General features: G+C 41.5%; 1 protein-coding gene across 3 annotated transcripts in view; it reads right to left on the bottom strand.

Moving 5' to 3' along the window:
• RNF38 (ring finger protein 38) overlaps positions 1 to 21,076 on the bottom strand; it is a 422,379-nt gene that overhangs the window by 73,912 nt on the left and 327,391 nt on the right. The window contains exon 1 of one of the 3 annotated variants that reach the window (XM_073591778.1): positions 11,612 to 11,905. The exons of 1 other annotated variant lie outside the window; for it this stretch is intronic. In XM_073591778.1, the coding sequence (XP_073447879.1) occupies positions 11,612 to 11,620 (9 nt within the window). In that variant the 5' untranslated portion in view covers positions 11,621 to 11,905. Of the gene's footprint in view, positions 1 to 11,611; positions 11,906 to 21,076 lie in introns of those variants that run through there. One more of the 3 variants, XM_073591786.1, reaches the window with a different exon arrangement.

Genomic DNA, 21,076 nt, shown 5'->3' with positions numbered 1-21,076 from the left:
AAGGTGCGAAGCACAGATCCATGATGAAATGTCACAACATTTGGGTGACAGCAGCCCTTCATATGCAACAGTTAACTGTCGGGTTGTCAATTTTAACCACTTGCTTACTGGGCACTTAAACTCCCTTCCTGCCCAGACCAAATTTTCAGCTTTCAGCACTCTTGCACTTTGAATGTCAGTTGCGCAGTCATGTAACACTGTACTCGAATGAAAAAAAAAAAAGTCAGAAAATGTTGAAGAAAAAGAAAAAAAAAAAAAAAAAAAAAAAGTGTCATAGTTTGTTATAAAATTTTTAAAACAGGTAACTTTTTTGTCCTTCATTGATGTGCGCTGAAGAGGCAGCACTGTTGGGCACAGATGAGGCAGCCGCGGCTCTGTGTGAGGGACCGATGTCACTCTGACAGAAGCCAGTGATCGATTTTACCGATCTTCTGTTTACATCACATGATCAGCTATCACTGGCTGATAAACTCGGTGATAACAGGGGTCGCACAAGCAGCTCATGCATGGGAGGACATCATATGATGGCCTCCCGGCAATTAAGGCCCACGCTTTAGCCGTCATTTAGCTACAGCGTGGGCGGGAGGTGGTTAAAACTGGCCATTTCAGTGACGAAAGTGAAAAACCCAGTGGAAGGCAAGCTTCTGTCTGCAAATGTGAAAGCCACCCATGAAATGATCATAGATGACAGCTGAATATCATCCAAAAGTATTGCTACGTATCTGAAAATATCACTCCACCCTTGTATCTGAAAAGTGTCATGGTAGCCACCCACCTGGATTTCAAACATTTCTGCCTTTGTTCACCTCCATTACATGGGTTGTTATGAAATTGGTAGTTTACACAAGTAACATTAGATTGTTTTTGCTTCATAGTCATCTTACAGTCAGTGACAGGAAAACTGCATTTCTGGCAGAAATCAACAGGCATTTTCTGTACTTGCTGAAAAAGATTTTTCCATAAAAAGTAAAAATGAATACAGCCACCATATCCAAAAGGACTAATAAGGTACAATGTATTTTTGTTCTTGGGTTTATATATGTTGAAACACCAACAGGTCTAATCCCTCCCCAACCTGTCAGTTGAGGGGGGCATCACTTATCTAACAACAACATACTTCTTGTTAGCACATGAGCACTACAGTACAATTAATTGGCCTATTGTGCAGCTTCTGTCTCCGCCCTCTGTTACAGAACTGCATCAATTTGTGCCTTACATGTGCCTGGAGTCCAGCTTTAAAAAAAAAAATTCTTATGATATATATCTATACATCTCTCATGATAAATTCAATTTCTAATGCCCTAAAGAATGGTAAAAAAAAAAAAAAAAAAAGGCCATTTCAACCTGTAAATAAACTAATGAAAAATGAGAGGTGAAATACCAGAAAAAAAAAAAAGTAAAAGCTCTACAATATTACTCTAGTTCAGGAAGGCTTCATAATCTGAAAACCTGTATGGAACCCAGGGCCTGTTAGGTATGCTTTGTATTGTACAGAAAATTTTGGAAATGTAATTTTATCAATGGACAAGGTACCACCACAGAGGCCTATTGTTTTCACACAAGATACAAAATTTTACACTGAAATTTGTAAACTTTCCTAATTGAATCGAATAAGAAAAGTATGTGAATCTTGAGTTAAAGTTGTAGAAATATTGTGTAAAAAAAACAGACCTTATAAAAAATAAATAAACTTCTATTAAAAAAAAAAAAAAAAAAAAAAAAAAAAAAACACCACACACACACCACTCAACTAAAACTACATATCATTAAATGCAATTGAATGACCCTACAAAATGTGTGTGTATGTATATATATATATACACACACACACATATACAATGTATGTATGTATGTATGTATGTATGTGTATATATATATATATATATATATATATATATATATATATATATATATATATATATATATATATATATATATATATATATATATATATATACATACATATATACATACACACACACTTTGTAGGGTCCATTCAATTGCATTTAATGATATGTAGTTTTAGTTGAGTGGTGTGTGTTTTTTTTTTAATAGAAGTTTATTTATTTTTTATAAGGTCTGTTTTTTTTTTTTACACAATATTTCTACAACTTTTACAAATAAACTTGTACCATGCTGCATCACAAAATCTAAACAGTGATATAAGGTCAAGGGAGATTGTTCTACATTTGGCAGTATATTCTCCCCCAGGACTGTAGGCATATTCCATCACATCAGGAAAAATCTCCACAGGTCACTAGTCGCCATTTTAATAAAAGCAAAATAAAAAACAGTTTTGCCAAACCCTCAAAGTATATCTAAAGCCAAAAACAAGAATCTATTGCATTGCAACCGCAACAACCGTATTAAGCAACATGTCACCCTAGAACTGGGAGTGTATTAGGACTACATAAGGAAGAAGTGTTTCGTAATCCAGGAAGATAGCAAGGACCAATGCTAACTGATAAAAGTCCAAAGGCAGAGAGTACAGGAAGTTACCACCTCACAGAATTTCTGACTGGATACACAGCTTTTTTTCCCTTTGCATTTAAACAGCTAAAACACTTTCAAAATGGTATATTTAGCAGACCGAAGGGAAACAAATAAGAAAAGCATAGTGTTTGTGTCCTTTTACACAAGCCTTGTCCAGTCCATTCAGCATGGGATCCATGAACAGATCTCTTACTGAACTGGAACAGGAAAAGATGGATTTTATTTTTTAGGACATTCCATTTTCCCCCACACTGACAGTGGACGAAAAATGGACTTGTGTCCATATACAACTGACTGACTGACATCTCCTTTTTCATTTCCTTTTGTGAACCTGGATGGACTCGGAGGTAAGCACATCAATATACATCTGCCTGCTCAAACTTTATGCTTCTGATCAGATCTGTACATGCATTTTTGGTGCAGTTTTGTGCTTAAAGTGTAAACTAAACCCAGGACCCTGCATTCACTATATCTGCCACAGTACACAGAATATGGAAATTCAGTTATTTTAGTAAATATAAACTTCTAAATAGCTTCTCAGCAGTATAGTGACTTCTGTGTCCAGCTGAGCACTGGTTAAAACTTGTAGGAGTTTTCATTCTCCTCTCACTGTCCTATGAGACTGCAGGACCCTGACCCTGTCTGGGCAGTGCTGATTGGCCCTGTGCTGATAATATAATCTCTCTCAATCCACACCAAATTGAGCATGTGCAGAGTGCCTCCTAGGGCTCTGTACTATCAGCAGATGGATTGGGGACTGTGGAAGAAGGGGACAATCAGGTGTGCAGGATCAAACAGCCTTTTTACACAACGCAGAGAATTAGCTCCTTGGGTTCCTCAGCGGAGTATAACAAGCATGCTTTACAGCATATACAGACTGATTTTAGGGTTTGTTAACACTTTTCTAAATTTGACGCACAACTGCTCCCATAGCGTTTGTATAGCATTAGTACAGGAGTCAATGAGCTTTAAAATGGGGCCTATGCGCAGTTTCGTAGCATTTGGGCGCGTTAAATTTGCTCCACAATGGAAAGGGAAAGAAATAAACACATTTTAACGCGCCGCAACCGCACCAAAAACAACTGCCTGAGCATTTGCTGAACGTTCAAAGACTTGAAAGGAAGGCGTTGAAAGGCTTCAAACCCCTCCTGAATCAACATGAGGCTTCAATTTTGAACCAACGCAACACTAACGCTTAGTGTGAACAGCACAATGCGCTGTCTATTATATCTTGAGCATAGGCGTTTGTGAAGAGCATTTTTTAACGCCTCTCAAACGCCTGCTCTTAAAGCCAGTGTGAACTCAGCCTTACTGTTGAGGGTTTTAGTAACACTTTAAAAATCCAGTCCTAGCAACAATGATGCCAACGCACTAGTCCCAACGCACACATTCCTGTAGGGATGGCTGTGCTTGTGTGTGCTGAAGCGATTTTGGAGATTTTGCTGAGCTCTTGACATCTCTCTCTAGCAACAATGTCAACACATATTGCCAGTCATTGGTCAAAATGAAGACACATGAAAATTATGTTACAAAAACGCATTGGAAATGGCATGATTTAACAGCAGCACTACGGTAAACCTAGGCTTAAGGCCCATACATACGATGATTGAAGAAATAAATAAAATCACCACACACACATTCAGAGCAATTGTCCAATAATCTTTTTGTTCGTACACAGCTTTCGAGAGCCATGCACAACAGCTGCATGCAAAAATCACACAAGCAAGCACGACAAGCAATGTCAATTTTCAGAACTTTGGAAACCTCTTGGCTTACAATATAAGACTAAAAACAAACGGACGATTATTCCTCCAATATTCTCATGTGAATTAGGCAATTTGAGTCTACAAACACTTTAGCTAAAAAATGAAAGACTTTGATATGACTCTAGAAAAGAAAAAAAAAAAAAAAAAAAAGGTATACACACAGATCAGCCAAATTTTAGACCAGCCACCTAATATTGATTAGGTCCCCCTTCAGCCCTGACCCATCGAGGCATGGACTCCACTAAATCTTTGGAAGAATGCTGTGGTATCTGTACAAAGCCATCAGTAGCAGATCCTTTAGGGCCTGTAAGTAGCAAGGTTCCATGCATCGGATTTGTTTTTCCAGCACATCCCACAGATGCTTGATTGAATAGAGATCTGCAGAATTTTGAGGCCAAGTCAACACCTCAAACCATTCTTGAACCATTTTTCCAGTAGGGCAGGGTGTATTATCCTGCTGAAAGAGGCCACTGCCATCAAGGAATACCATTCCTATGAAGGGGTGTACTTTGTCAGCAATCTTTAGGTAGGTGGCACGTGTCAAAGTAGCATCCATATAAATAACAGGACTCAAAGTTTCCCAGCAGAACACTGCCCAGAGCATCGGACCTCCACTGGCATCTTTGCATATGACACCCGGTTGCACTCTTTTCCTCAGGTAAGAGACACACATGAACCCGGCTGTCCAAATTATGTAAAAGAAAACATGATTCATCAGACCAGGCCTTCTTCCATTAAATCCTTGCGTACCCACTACAGATGCTTTTGTCTGTGGACACAAGTCAGCATGGGCATCCTGACCATTTTGCAGCCCCATACTCAAACTGCAATGCATTTTTTGTTTTCATCTCATCAACTTCCGGAACATGTTCCCTTGCTGCCTAATATATCCCACCCATTTTCAGATGCAACTGTAACCAGATAACCAATGTTATTCATGTAAAGCAGAAATAAACTCATTGATTTCATGGTTTCAATAAACTGTTAGACACACTGGGGCGCTTGAAAAATGCCTTCCCTGCAGTCTCAGTGTGAAAGTCTGAGTGCTTCCACTCTGGGGCGGTGCGCTTGCAGAAGGTTAGAAAAAGTCCTGCAGGCAGCATCTCTCAGGCGGTGGAGGAGTGGCACTACTCACCCTGCTAGTGGCAGAAGAGCGCCGCTAAAACTAGCCGTGTTTACAGTCAACGCCCACCCGCGTGTGAAAGTGGATAGATATACACACAAACTGTCACATTGGTTGTGCTCTCAACCAAACCTTGGAATGGCTTGAGTCATAACTGATCACACGGACAGCACCACGGCAGTTGCAGATCAGAGGCTAAAGCTGGCCATACATTATACAATTTTCTTATTTGGTTTCCTTTAGATTTACCATCAACTATTTAGTACAAGGTCCTGCCTGATTGCATACAAATGGAAAGTGTTTAGGTTTGACCTTATTATATGGTTTTGGTAAATTTAAAAGGAAAATTGTATGATGCATGGCCAGCTTTAGAGGAGCAACTTCCTTGAAAATAATAGGAGGGTGCAGTTATGCTTTAACCTGTCAGTGGTCATAAAGTTATGTCTGACTAGTGTGTAGATAGATAGATAGATAGATAGATAGATAGATAGATAGATAGATAGATATCTAAGTAATATACACACACTAGGACCAATGTAGACAGCATTCAATTAGCCTAACAGCATGTGTTTGGGTTGTGGGAGGAAACCCACGCAGGCACAGGGAGAACATGCAAACTCCAGGCAGGTAGTGTCATGGTTGGGATTTGAACCGATCACCCTAGTGCTGCCAGGCAAATGTCCCAACCACTTAGCCACTGTGTGATAGAGATATATAGAGAGATATATACACATACTATATTACGGAAAGTATTGGGACACCTGCCATTACATTCACATGAACTTTAATGTCATTCTAATCTTAGTCCGTAGGATTCAATATTGAGTTGGTCCACCCTTTGTGGCTATAACAGCTTCAACTCTTCTGGGAAGGTTGTCCAGAAGGTTTAGGAGTGTGTCTATGTGAATGTTTGACTATTCTTCCAGAAGTGCATTTGTGAGGTCAGGCACTGATGTGGATGAGAAGGCCTGGCTTGCAGTCTCTGCTCTAATTCATCCCAATATCGGGTTGAGGTCAGGACTCTGTGCAGACCAGTCAAGTTCCTCTACCCCAAACTCGCTCATTCATATCTTTATGGACCTTGCTTTGTGCACTGGTCCAAATCATTTAATGGAGGGGGGATTATGGTGTGGGGTTGTTTTTCAGGGGTTGGGCTTGGTCCGTTAGTTCCAGTGCAGGGAATTCTTAAGGTGTCAGCATACCAGGACATTTTGGACAACTTCATGCTCCCAACTTTGTGGGAACAGTTTGGGGATGGCCCCTTCCTGTTCCAACATGACTGTGCACCAGTTCACAAAGCAAGATTCATAGAGACATGGATGAGTGAGTTTGGGGTGAAAGAAATTGACTGGCCAGCACAGAGTCCTGACCTCAACCCAATAGAACAACTTTTGGGATGAAATAGAACAGAGACTGCAAGCCAGGCCTTCTCATCCAACATCAGAGTTCGACCTCACAAATGCACTTCTGGAAGAATGGTCAAACATTCCCATAGACACATTCCTAAACCTTGTGGACAGCCTTCCCAAAAGATTTGAAGCTGTTATCATTGCAAAGGGTGAGCCATCTTAATATTGAACCCTACAGACTAATGCCCCGTACACATGGTCGGATTTTCCGACTGAAAAATGTGTGATAGGACCTTGTTGTGGGAAATTCCGACCGTGTGTAGGCTCCATCACACATTTTCCATCGGATTTTCCAACACAAAGTTTGAGAGCAGGATATAAAATTTTCCGGCAACAAAATCCGTTGTCGGAATTTTCGATTGTGTGTACACAAATCCGATGCACAAAGTGCCACGCATGCTCAGAATAAATAAAGAGATGAAAGCTATTGGCTACTGCCCCGTTTATAGTCCCGACATACGTGTTTTACATCACCGCTTTCAGAACGATCGGATTTTCCGACAACTTTGTGTGACCGTGTGTATGCAAGACAAGTTTGAGCCAACATCCATCGGAAAAAATCCATGGATTTTGTTGTCGGAATGTCAGATCAATGTCCGACCGTGTGTACAGGGCATAAGACTGGGATGCCATTAAAGTTCATGTGCGTGTAAAGGCAGGCGTCCCAACACTTTTGATAACAGTGTACATGTTATATACACATATGTATCATTGAATTTTTTGCAATGTGTCATGAGAGAGGGATAATATATATATATATATATATATATATATATATATATATATATATATATATATATATATATATATATATATATATACACACACACACACACACACACACACATATACACACACTTGCAAAAGTATTCGGCCCCCTTGAACTTTTCAACCTTTTGCCACATTTCAGGCTTCAAATATAATTGTGAAGTGGAACGAAATCTTTTGGATTTTTGAAACTTTTTTAACTAATAAAAAAATGAAAAGTGGGGCGTGCAAAATTATTCGGCCCCCTTGCGTTAATACTTTGTAGAGCCACCTTTTGCTGCGATTACAGCTGCAAGTCGCTTGGGGTATGTCTCTATCAGTTTTGCACATCGAGAGACTGAAATTCTTGCCCATTCTTCCTTGCAAAACAGGTCGAGCTCAGTGAGGTTGGATGGAGGGTTTGTGAACAGCAGTTTTCAGCTCTTTCCACAGATTCTCGATTGGATTCAGGTCTGGACTTTGACTTGGCCATTCTAACACCTGGATACGTTTATTTGTGAACCATTCCTTTGTAGATTTTGCTGTATGTTTGGGATCATTGTCTTGTTGGAAGATAAATCTCTGTCCCAGTTTCAGGTCTTTTGCAGACTCCAACAGGTTTTCATCCAGAATGGTGCTGTATTTGGCTGCATCCATCTTCCCCTCAATTTTAACCATCTTCCCTGTCCCTGCTGAAGAAAATCAGGCCCAAACCATGATGCTGCCACCACCATGTTTGACAGTGGGGATGGTGTGTTGAGTGTGATGAGCTGTGTTGCTTTTACGCCAAACATATCATTTTGCATTGTGGCCAAAAAGTTTGATTTTGGTTTCATCGGACCAGAGCACCTTCTTCCACATGTTTGGTGTGTCTCCCAGGTGGCTTGTGGCAAACTTTAGACGAGACTTTTTATGGATATCTTTGAGAAATGGCTTTCTTCTTGCCATTCTTCCATAAAGGCCAGATTTGTGCAGTGTACGACTGATTGTTGTCCTATGGACAGACTCTCCCACCTCAGCTGTAGTTCTCTGCAGTTCATCCAGAGTGATCATGGGCCTCTTGGCTGCATCTCTGATCAGTCTTCTCCTTGTCTGAGCTGAAAGTTTAGAGGGACAGCCAGGTCTTGGTAGATTTGCAGTGGTCTGATACTCCTTCCATTTCAAAATGATCGCTTGCACAGTGCTCCTTGGGATGTTTAAAGCTTGGGAAATCTTTTTTGTATCCAAATCCGGCTTTAAACTTCTCCACAACAGTATTACGGACCTGCCTGGTGTGTTCCTTGGTCTTCATGATGCTCTCTGCGCTTTCAGCAGAACCCTGAGACTATCACAGAGCAGGTGCATTTATACAGAGACTTGATTACACACAGGTGGATTCTATTTATCACCATCAGTCATTTAGGACAACATTGGATCATTCAGAGATCCTCGCTGAACTTCTGGAGTGAGTTTGCTGCACTGAAAATAAAGAGGCCGAATAATTTTGCACGCACCACTTTTCAGTTTTTTAATTGCTAAAAAAGTTTAAAATATCCAATAGATTTCGTTCCACTTCACAATTGTGTCCCACTTGTTGGTGATTCTTCACAAAAAATTAAAATTTTATATCTTTATGTTTGAAGCCTGAAATGTGGCAAAAGGTTGAAAAGTTCAAGGGGGCCGAATACTTTCGCAAGCCAGTGTGTGTATATAGTATATAATATATATATTACACACACATACACACATATACACACATATACATACATACTGTAGCAGCGCTTTGCGGGCGGTTTTAACCCTTTTTCGGCCACTAGCAGGGGTTAAAAGTGTCCTGCTAGCGGCCAAATAGCGCCGCAAAAACTACAGTAAGGCGCTGCTAAAAATAGTGGAATTTTACCGCCAACACCCAGGACAGCTCAGTGTGAAATTGCTGTCCCCTCAAAATATCTCAACACAGCCATTAACCGCTTGTGGACCAGCCGCCGCAGTTTTACTGTGGCAGGTTGGTTCCACGAAATCACGTTATTGTATGTGATCTCGCAAGGTCCGGATAGCAGGCGCACACTGCAAGCTCCGTGAGTGTGATCGCGGGTCCCGTGGACTCAATGTCCATGGGGATACCCGCGATCGTCTCAAGGAGAGGAAGAATGGGGAAATGCTTGTTTACATCAGCATTTCCCCGTTCTGCCTAGTGACAGGACACTGATCACAACTCCCTGTAATCGGGAGCGGTGATCAGTGTTGTGTCACCCATAGCCCATCCCTTTACAGTTAGAACACATCCCTAGGACACACTTAACCCCTGCAGCACCCTCTCCTGGTTAACCCCTTCACTGCCAGTCACATTTACACAGTAATCAATGCATTTTTAATCGCACCGATCGCTGTATAAATGTGAATGGTCCCAAAATAGTGCCAAAAGTAGATAGATAGTAGATAATAGTAGAAAAGCTGATCGCTGCCATTATTAGTTACAAAAAAAAAAAAAAATAAAACATTAATAAAAATGCCATAAAACTATCCCCTATTTTGTAGACGCTATAACTTTTGCGCAAACCAATCAATAAACACTTATTGCAATTTTTTTTACCAAACATATGTAGAAGAATACGTATCAGCCTAAACTGAGGAAAAAACACTTTTTTTTACATATTTTTTGGGGATATTATAGCAAAAAGTAAAAAATATTGCTTTTGTTTTTCAAAATTGTCCCTCTTTTTTTTTTCGTTTATAGCGCAAAAAAAAATAAAGCCGCAGGAGGTGATCAAATACCACCAAAAGAAAGCTCTATTTGTGGGGGGGGGGGTCAATTTTGTTTTGGGAGCCACGTCGTACGACTGCCCAATTGTCAGCTAAAGCGACGCAGTGCCGAATCGCAAAAAGTGCTCTGGTCTTTGGCCAGCCAAATGGTCTGGGGCTTAAGTGGTTAAGGTCTAAACCGCTGGCAACAAAAGTGAGTACACCCCTAAGTGAAAAAAGATGCCCAAATTGCACCCAATTAGCCATTTTCCCTCCCCGGTGTCATATAGTTATTTTTTTTGCTTTGCCCTTAGTTTTTTTTTTTTGTGTCCCTCCCTCCCCAGATATATTATATATATATATATATATATATATATATATATATATACTTATATTACATACACACAGTGTATGGATTACTTGTAAACATACTGTGTGTATATATAATTTTTCTAGTATATATATATATATATATATATATATATATATATATAAAAAAACATACATATATACACACACACACACACATATTTATAGTATATATATATATATATATATATATATATATATATATATATATACACACATACACACACACACACACACACACATACATATTTATAATATATATATATATATATATATACATACACACACACACACACACACACACACACACACATATATACATATATACACACACACACAAAAAATGATATACACACACACAGAGTATGTTTACAAGTAATCCATACACTGTGTAGAGAAATAAACAAGGTAGATGTAAGCATTGTATAGTCCAATAATGTAGTAAGAAAAGGCTGAGGATGTAAAAAGAAGTAGAAAGTGTGGTGTGATGAGAGTGAGGGAAGCTGATAGGTGAAGAAGAAGATGTGCCCGTATGATGAGATAAAGGGAGATAGAGACAGCTGAGACAAAGGCAGGCAGTAGAAGCGGTGGGTGAAGCGGTGGCAGGCAGGCAGGCAGCTGTGGAGGGCAGGCAGGCAGAGGGGTGGAAGGCAGAGCTGTAGCAGGCAGGCCGGCCTTTCCTGGTGAGTAGGACTGTCTGACACAGCGAGCAGTCTCACCCACTGATAGATACAAGGCTGGCCTTCTCCAGTACAATAATAATGACACCTCTGATAGGAGCAGAATGGGCCAAGCTGAGAAGACAATAGATGTCGGCCCCCCATAGGGAATGAGTTATATGAGAAATAATAATAAGAACATGACTGTACACTGTGTATGAAGCCCACCCCCTCCCCACATACAGGACACGGCATGACTGTATACACACAACCCCCCCACCCCCCACCATGGTAAGATGTAGGCACGGAGAGAGATATACATACAGAGTACATAATGTTATAGACAACTCGCCTCCTCCGTGACCAAAGCACGCTCTCCGCCGTCACAGAGGGGAACTCTCGGGAAGTCGTCTGTTACACGCGCTCAGGCCGTTGCTCCTCACTGTTCCACCGCCCGCCCCTCTCCATTCTCTTTATTTATCTATCTCTCGCCCTTCTGCTGTTGTATCTCCTGCTTCTTCCTCCTTCTCCTCACTGTAATCGGGGCCTGAGCTCCCAGCGAAGCCCCCGCCCCAACTCAAAGCCTGCTGACGTCACCCACCCCGCCCCGTTCTCTGTCGCTTCCTATATAAATGATGGGCAGAGGCGCGGACATCTTTGATGTGGGAAGCTTGGATGAGTACTAGGAGAGCGGATGTTGCTGCGACGCAAAGAGCGCATTGGAGGAGGGGGGAGATTTACAGAGGAGGTTACGTAGGACGTACAGAGTAAGGGAGCCAGGTAGTGCTCTAAGCCTAGGCTGTATACTGGGAGCAGAGAGCTGGCGAGGTTGGACCGAACCCCCTAACATACTGGGCTCAGCGTGGAACTACTGACTACAACAATCAGCCAAGTCTGGTTTATCAGTGTCTGGAAGCAGTGTTATTGTTATGGGCACCATACACCTATCAATCTCATTCTACCTGGAATTGGACAATACACCAACAGTGTCATCCATTGATTGTGAGAAAAACATCAAAGTGATTCTGATCTGTCTGGATAGAAAGTCTGATTGTAGGATAGGAGCTGGACTGATACTATCATTAAATGAGAACTCAAACCTTTATGGCCCATACACACGATCAACAGATCGTACGGATTTTTTCGCTTACTAGTCGCAAGTAGAAATTGAATAGGTTACTAAAGTCACGAAAATTCCCGTACGACAGAAAAAAAGAATCGGAAGCAATGTCACGTGTTGTTATGTATTTGTATTGTATTTTCAGACGACAACTGTACTGACTAAACAAAAATCGTACGATCTGGTATCTACGAGGAAAATTTTCGTGCTTGTCCGATCGGATTAATTGTTGTGATCGGCTCTGAACGCTCTGTACTAACGATCCGATTATCGTACAATCGTGTCAAAATCTGAATTTTTCGTCCAATTTTCAGATCATGGTACTATTAGGCTCTGTTCACACCTGAGCGAATTGTTTTCAGGCAGAAAGTCGCAAAATTTTTATTGCGATTTTGTACAGGTCAAAAGGTCACCAATGTAAACGATAGAAAAAACGCCTGTAATCTGCCAAAAAAAGAAGCTCCTGTACTTTTTTGAGTGACGGGCGTTTTGCTTTAGGTGACAAAACACTCAAATGTGAACAGGGGCCATTGAAATGAATGGGATTTGTGGTGTTGGGCGTTTTTTTTTTTTTTAGAGCTGAGGCTAAAGAGCAGAAAAATACCTAAAAACGCCTAGATGTAAACAGAGCCTTCCAGCCAAGGAAGCAGCCATCTTAGCCTCAGTTTGATCTGTGGTTGCCATGGTGCTGCACATGTGATCAGTTTTGACAGCAGTAGAGGTACACAGCATGGAAAATGCAGGATGCACTAGGCCGAAACCGAAACTTACAGTTTAAAAAAAAAAACAGATTTTTATATATAATATTTTACTTTTTAATTAATATCATGCATTAATTGTTGACCATTATCAGCACCTATAGCGCAAGAAAAGCTCAAGAAAATGCCACCATTTAACTTCTATGTATGTCTTCACATTTCTCCGTTGCGCTTCGGTTGTTGTGTTAAAAATCCTACTTGCTGCATTTTTGGTCAGTTAAGAAAAACCACACCTATCCGTTAAAATGCATTGAAAACGCCATCAATAACTCACCCGTGTTATGTTTTTGATGCAATTTTTAAGTCACATGACCTGTAAAAAACACACCATAAGCACAGAAAAATTGCAGCACAAGTGTTTTCAGCACCATTATTGGTGCCATTATCGGCACCTTTTTCTCTATCAGCAAAAATGCCAAGAACACCATTTCCAGTCAAAATTCTGCTGCTTCTCTAGACACCAGCCAATAGATGGTTTGACAGTTCGGTTGAGAGCACTAAGATGCTATGACCGTTATAAACTGCATGCTTTGAGGGCCAGTTCACACTATAAAAATGCAGTCCGGATGCCTTCCAGATGCTTTTCTGCATGCAAGTTTTTGGTGCGTTCTTGATGCAGTCCAATGCTCCCCCCCCCCTCCTTTTTTTTTCTTAACCTTAAATAAGGACAAGTGTGTTTCAGTGCGTTTTTGATGCAGTTTACAGCGTTCCAGTACAGTCCAGTGCAGAAAAAATGCAGCATGTTCTACTTTTTTTTTTTCTGGAACTACAAGCACTGGTGTGAACTATGCCATTGAAAACCATATAACCTACTTTCCATGGGTTTTTTATGCAGAAAAAAAACGCACTGGACTGCATGTGTTGTGAACTGGCCCTGAATGTAACTGTTTTGGGAAACCATGAAATCAAAGGGTTTAATTCCGCTTTAACCACTTTAATAAGTGGGGCATTTTTACCCCGTTCCTGCGCAGGCCAATTTTCAGCTCTTTCGCCCTTTGACAATTACGCGGTCATGCATATGAAATTGTTATACATTTTTTACACAAATAGAGCTTTCTTTGGGTGGAGCCGGCACCTCCTGGTCCTTTAAAGGGTTTCAGATGCCAGGAGGCGGGGTTTCTGATCATGTGTCTGCCGTGATTGGCTGTCACAGTGGTCACATGACTGGAAAGCTCCCAATTGCTAGTATGTATTGGGAGCTTTTCCGGTACCCACCTGCTACCATGCTGGGAATGCGCCCTCAGCACGGTAAATTGTTTTAACAGGGCTGCATATATGCAGCCGCTTGGTGTTCAAATAAGGGAAAATAAGTAATTTTTTATTCTTCACTGATGGACGCTGATAGGCAGCACTGATGGGCTCCACTGACAATCAAGGCACTGATTATCAGTGTAAATGCTGTACTTAGGCTTCATGTACACGGGACGTTTTTACAACCTCTCCTGAACGATTTAACTTGACAGATAGTAACCCACCTTTAAAACGTCCGTTTTGCCGTGTTTAGCTGCATTTGCGTTTAGAAGCGTTTTTTTTTTTTTTTTTTTTTAGCAAAATGGCCAAAAATGTAAAACGCCTGGAAACGAAACATGGCTAAACACGAGTTGCCGCGTTTAGAAGTGTTTGGCACTTGAAATGCCTCTAAACTCAGCTTCTGAACCCATTGTTTTGCGTTCCAAAAAAAGCATCTAAACGCAACTTCCTAGAAACGACTATAAACGAACCTGTGTACGTGGACAGATAAGTTAGGCTTAATGTGCACTCCTAAGGCTTAATGTACATGGGAGGTTTTTACAACCTCTCCTGAACGATTTAACTTGACAGATAGTAACCCACCTGTAGCACCCTCTACCAGAAGGTAGGTGCTAGTAAGGGTTATATTACTAGGGTTTATTCAGCACAGGCAAATTTAGGCAGGCTTATGCTGCAAGCTAGGCCTGTCTGTTTTGATCTTGAGGCTGGGAGTGGTCAGAGTAGCAGTGGGTGTGACCATCTGCACATCAGTTCTGAGAGGCCTCCCTTGTTTCTGAGGAGAATGTTCTAGAAAAGGGTCTGGGACTGGAGTAGCAGGCAGCTTGTTTGTGAGCTCTGACCAATCCCCATGGGTATTGGCAGGGGGCGGCCTCATATTTAAGCTGAGGTCACATGTCACTGGGGAGGAGAAGTTGAATGGGTGAAGTGAGGAATGAAGTTCTAGAGAGCCGCAGGAGGACACCCCCGTCTGGGGGGGGGGGGGGGGTGTACAGATGGCAGGAGGAGGCCCGGGGAGAGCTGTGAAGGAATATTGCCTCTACATGGTCATTGGCAATGTCTCTGTCACCACACGGTCGGTGGCAGGGAACTCCTGGAGCAGAGGGGCAGGAGAAGCCGTCGGAACGCATGGTCCGGACAAGTTCCTCATCAAGGACTCAGGGCTGGAAGGTCGGTGAGTGTTACCACAGTGGATGGCTGGAGGTGCCAGGGAATCTGTGAGGGAACTCTGCTTCTACACGGCCATTAGCAGAGACTTTACCATGCACACGGTGGATGGTGGGGAGTCCTGGATCAGAGAAGAGACTGTGGGGATCTGTGTCAAATTAGTGTGGCCGGAGGGCACATGGTTTGCAAGTTGTGCTGGCTGGGAACAGTAGTCCATTTCCTAGAAGACAGGCTTTTAACCTAGTAGGCCTTCGGGGAGAGGTTCTGCAGGCCTCAGGCCTAGTAGCAGCGAGCCACCAGAGCCAGTAGAGGGGCTTATTCAGAGTGAGTTCATACTACCCAATAGAAGAGGATGTGTCATACTTCAATTAGCAACTACAAGTTTGTGCAGGAGGAATCAAGTCTGTACAGGAGGATACAAGTTTGGGCAGGAGGTGAAGAGATCTAAGACCATCGCTTTTACATGGTCAAAAGTGATGTTTCTGTCCCTCACACGGTGACGGGTGGACAAATCTTAGGAACAGTAGTCTGCATGGAGATGCAGGAGGAGTAATAGTCTGCATGAAGATGCAGGGGAAGATTTATATCCAGTCTATTATGTACATTCAATCTTCAGGCTCTAACTTTATTCAAAGTGTATTGGAATCTTTAAATATGATGGCAATGATGAATTCTATGGGAATCCCATATCCCTGTCCAAGTTGTACCCCCCAATAAAACAACAAAAACAAAGCTTGCAAAGGACTGTTCATTGTCTCTGGAAAGGATGCATGAAGTCTGGCAGTGGGGTGAGTCTGGCAGTGTGGATGCTTTTTTCAGCTGCCCCTGAACTCATCCAGTTATCTTATGTGTACATGTACACAGGTTCGTTTAATGTCATTTTTAGGCAGTTGCGTTTAGAGTCTTTTCTTTGAAGGCAAAAAAATGAGTTCAGACGCTGAAATTTCAGACGCTAAACGCGGTACCGGCGTTTAGCCGCATTTTCGCTTAGAAGCGTTTTTAAAGGTGCCCTATTTTTTTTTTTTTTTTTTACATTACAAAACTTAAAAATGATAGCATTTATTGAAAAACCACTAAAAAAATATTTTAAAAATTAGTAATTGCTTGCAGTGCTTCATAGACCATTTATATACCCCTAATGAGCCCATGAAAAAATTTATCAGGGAAACTGCACAGCTGTACATATATGTTGGAAAAATATCCTACAGACATGCGCTGTGCAATCAATGGATGAGTCCAGTAGCAACAAACTCTGGTCCTCGCACGCAATTTCCGACGTCTTTCCAGCCTAATCAACAGCAACGTCAGGAGCATTTCCTCACATATGCTCATTATAGTAAAAGCACTGAAATTGAGATAGATACAATAGGGTTAGGATTTTGGGTTAGGGTTTTCCCCTTGAAGAACAAGTTTAGGGTTTCCGGTTAGGGTTAGGGTTTCTGGTCCCCGCACGCGATATCTGACGTCTTTCCAGCCTCATCAACAGCAACATCAGGAGCATTTCCTCACATATGCTCATTATAGTAAAAGCACTGAAATTGAAGTAGATACAATTGGGTTAGGATTTTGGGTTAGGGTTTACTATTAGGGTTAGGGTTTCCCCCTTGAAGAACAAGTTTAGGGTTAGGGTTTCCCATTATGGTTAGGGTTTTCCCCTTGAAGAACAAGGTTAGGGTTTCTGGTCCTCGCACGCGATATCCGACGTCTTTCCAGCCTTATCAACAGCAACATCAGGAGCATTTCCTCACATATGCTCATTATGGGATCCATAGTAAAAGCACCAAAATTGAGATAGATACAAGTACACTGTTGCTACTCACTCTGGTCTCACAGAATGGCTGAAATAGTTAAAACTGGTTTTTTTGTGCTTTGGGAGGGTCTTATTATGTTACCACTTGCCGACCGGCTCCTCTACATATATACATCGGCAGTTTAAACATGGATATCTCGGTAACGGCAGCAGCTCCTGTCACAACTGAGGTATCCATCTTTTGAGCAGCCGATTCCTGTTTACGACAATGGTGGTCTCTGCGGCGGATTCGCTGCAAGATCACCGTTATCGGCGGTGGGAGAGGTGCCGTCCCCCCTCCCGCCACCGCTTACTGGAGCCGTCGGCAGCAGCGGAGGTGATCGGGACCTGTCCGTGGCTGGGTATGGAGACGAGTGAGGGGAAGACGGCCCCCACCTGTCTCCATACTATAGCAACGCCCATATGTCTTAAAGGGCCATTTTTCTGTTGTCATTTTTTCAAATGACAAATTTTTTTTTTTTCTTTTTATTGCATTTAAGTCCAAATATGAGATCTGAGGTCTTTTTGACCCCAGATCTCATATTTAAGAGGACCTGTAATGCTTTTTTTCTATTACAAGGAATGTTTACATCCCTTGTAATAGGAATAAAAGTGACCCTTTTTTTTTTTTTTTAAACAGTGAAAAAATAAATAAAATCAAGTAAAATAAATAAGAAAAAAAACATTTTAAAGCGTCCCGTCCCGACGAGCTCGCGCGCAGAAGTGAATGCATATGTGAGTAGCGCTTGCATATGAAAATGGTGGTCAAACCACACATGTGAGGTATTGCCGCGATCGGTAGAGTGAGAGCAATAATTCTAGCTCTAGACCTCCTCTGTAACCCAAAACATGCAACCTGTGGAATTTTTTAAACGTCGCATATGGAGATTTTTAAGGGTAAAAGTTTGACGCCATTCCACGAGCAGGCGCAACTTTAAAGCATGACATGTTTGGTATCAATTTACTCGGCGTAACATCATGTTTCACAATATAAAGAAAAAATTGGGCTTACTTTACTGTTACGCTTTTTTAATAAAAAAATAAGATATTTTTTTCAAAAAAAGTGCTCTTGTAAGACCGCTGCGCAAATATGATGTGACAAAAAGTATTCTCTATTAATTTTTATTCTCTAGGGTGTTTTATATATATATATATATATATATATATATATATCGTATATAATATGGTTCCATGCATGGGTTTCCTTTGGGTACTCCAGTTTTCTCCCACACTCCAAAGACATGCTAGTAGGTCAACTGTCTCCTGTCTAAATTGGCCCCAGTATGTGTATGTATGAATGTGAGTTAGGGACCTTAGACTTTAAGCTCTGTGAGGGTAGGGACTGATGTGAATGTGCAATATATATGTAAAGCGCTGTGTAAATTGACAGCGCTATATAAGTACCTGTAATAAATAAATGTATGGTGCACTATGAGGTGGCCGCGCACCTGTTGATGTGATCATGCAATCAATCATTAATGCACCCGAAACAATTGAAAAAGAATTGTAAACTCTGTTTAATCAATATAATTAGCGTCCATACAAGTTAGACTCTGGAAAGTTGATCAGCCATGGCAGATCAACCTAGCTTCTGAGAACCAATCATATTATAGATCAACTGACTGATCATTTTTAATAGATAGTTTCTGACAAATCATATTTTTAATAGATACTGTATATGTTGCATAGCTCTATACTTTTATCACTGATTAATCAGTTGTTTGCAATTGCTCCTACGTAGATCGATCATAAATGTATGGCCACCATTACAGGCAACAACTCCCAGGTTCAACTCCACAGTCTGTACGTCATTATAGGATTACACATCCTAATGTGCCCTGGGATTCACTGAGGTCATTGTCCTCCGCCGACTCTGCTCAGTGGTTTCCTGAGATGTTTCCTGCCTATGATGAGGCTGTGCATCACTCTTGGGAAATTAGAATCTAGCGAGCACAGCTCGTTATTGTCGATGAATCCTAGAAGTGACTCGACCTATAAGAAAGGGAGGAGGAGCGGGCCTCTTGTGTTATGGGAGGGTATGACGTAACAGGATGTGAATGGCCCAGCTGCCATGTTTGGTCTGGGCAGGCATCCAGTCACATTACTCATCACACATCAGAGCTGGGAGCACACAGTACTATATTGATCTACTGTCTTCCCTCACATTTCAGGCATTGTGCATATGTTTTGCATAATCAGGAGTGTGACTCATGTGAGAAGCTTTGTTGTGCAATGTTTTTTGTCGTTGAATGACCAGTTTTGTTTTTGTAAAAATATAAAACCCAACGTGGAGTTAATAAAAAGTTAAAAAAAAAAAAAATCAAAGGGGATTCCACATTCATTTCTAGATGATCCAACATCAGAGGATTTCATAAATGCCAACATTGTAAAATAGACCTAGGGACGCTACAAGACTCAAACTGTGTATGTTCAGGCAATACAAAAGCCCATCTCCAGTCAAAACTTTGTATTTAATTTTGAATAGCGCAGGGAAGGGTTTAAATGGTATTTAATATACAGGGCTTGAAGTATTGCCCTATTGCCCCTTACACCACCAAAGGTCTGCACATAATATTCAGTCTATGTAATGCTAAAGAACTGACATAGTTACATAGTTAGTCTGGTTTTTAAAAGGCACAAATCCATCTAGTTCAACCAATAAAAAGGGGAGAAAAAAAAGACTGTCTGAGATTGTAGGCACACTGCAGGACACAGTCTGAGACATAAAATGGTAAGAGGCTACAGGCATGCTGTCTTTGTGCTTAGAAACCAGAAACCTATTGTTGAAGACAGTCAGAGACAGGGAACATGTTAGAGGAGACTGGAGGTGCTAACTGGGGCCTGCAACTCAAGCATCAGAGGGTTTGAGCTTCTGTTAGGTTTGTATTGTCTTCTATTTCCTTATTTAGATTTCCCAAGTCATCCTCCAGGGCAGTTTAATAGAGAGATAACACTGTCTACCTGCAATAAATACATGCCTAGAGATATTAAAAGCCCCCCCCCCCCCAAGAGCAAACAGTTCTTTTGCCCTAGCAGACACACCTGTTAGCAGGTCCATTTTATTTTTATTTTTTTTAGATGGTTGGTCTTCTGGTGGTGACAGCTGCAGAGCAGAGGTGGAGATGCATGGAAATGGTGGCAGTGGTCACATAATGCTACACTGTTCACCCTGTTCCTTTTTATAATCCTAAGAACTCCTATATGGTCAAAGGAAAACCTATTCCTATTCCTCTGTGTCGTCATTACCTTGTCTCTGGCAGCCAGGCAGTGGAGTGAAATATGGCTGCTGTGTCTGGTTTGTCTGTGAGGGTTCTGTCCATAGGAGGGTCTTGGAGCTTGGTGAGCATGCTGCCATAGAATGCAGTCCTCCTATTGATGGAACCGGATTCCGTGACATGGGGCATATAATACAATGGGCTGCAGTGATTGGCCAGCACCCAGAAAGAATGCGGAAGGTGCACACATCCCAGGTGGCTATGGGTGTTGCATCCTCCCCCCAGCTGGATGGATCCAGATAAAGGTGCAGGGGAGATGATGTGGGAAAGTTCATACAGCAGGCCACAAGTAGTCTGGTCGCACTCTGCAGTGACGTGGATTGTGTCCCTGCATCACAGGAAGCCATGGAGAGTGCAACCTCTTTTAAGACTTTAACTACTTGACTCCCAGGTCTATTCTGAAACTTCTCACAAATGTAAAAATCAGTTTTT

The sequence above is a fragment of the Aquarana catesbeiana genome, linkage group LG01 (genome assembly GCF_042186555.1).
Source record: "Aquarana catesbeiana isolate 2022-GZ linkage group LG01, ASM4218655v1, whole genome shotgun sequence".
Lineage (NCBI taxonomy): Eukaryota > Metazoa > Chordata > Amphibia > Anura > Ranidae > Aquarana > Aquarana catesbeiana.
The sequence above is the reverse complement of the archived record's forward strand: the minus strand, read 5'-3'. Positions and strand labels throughout refer to the sequence as shown.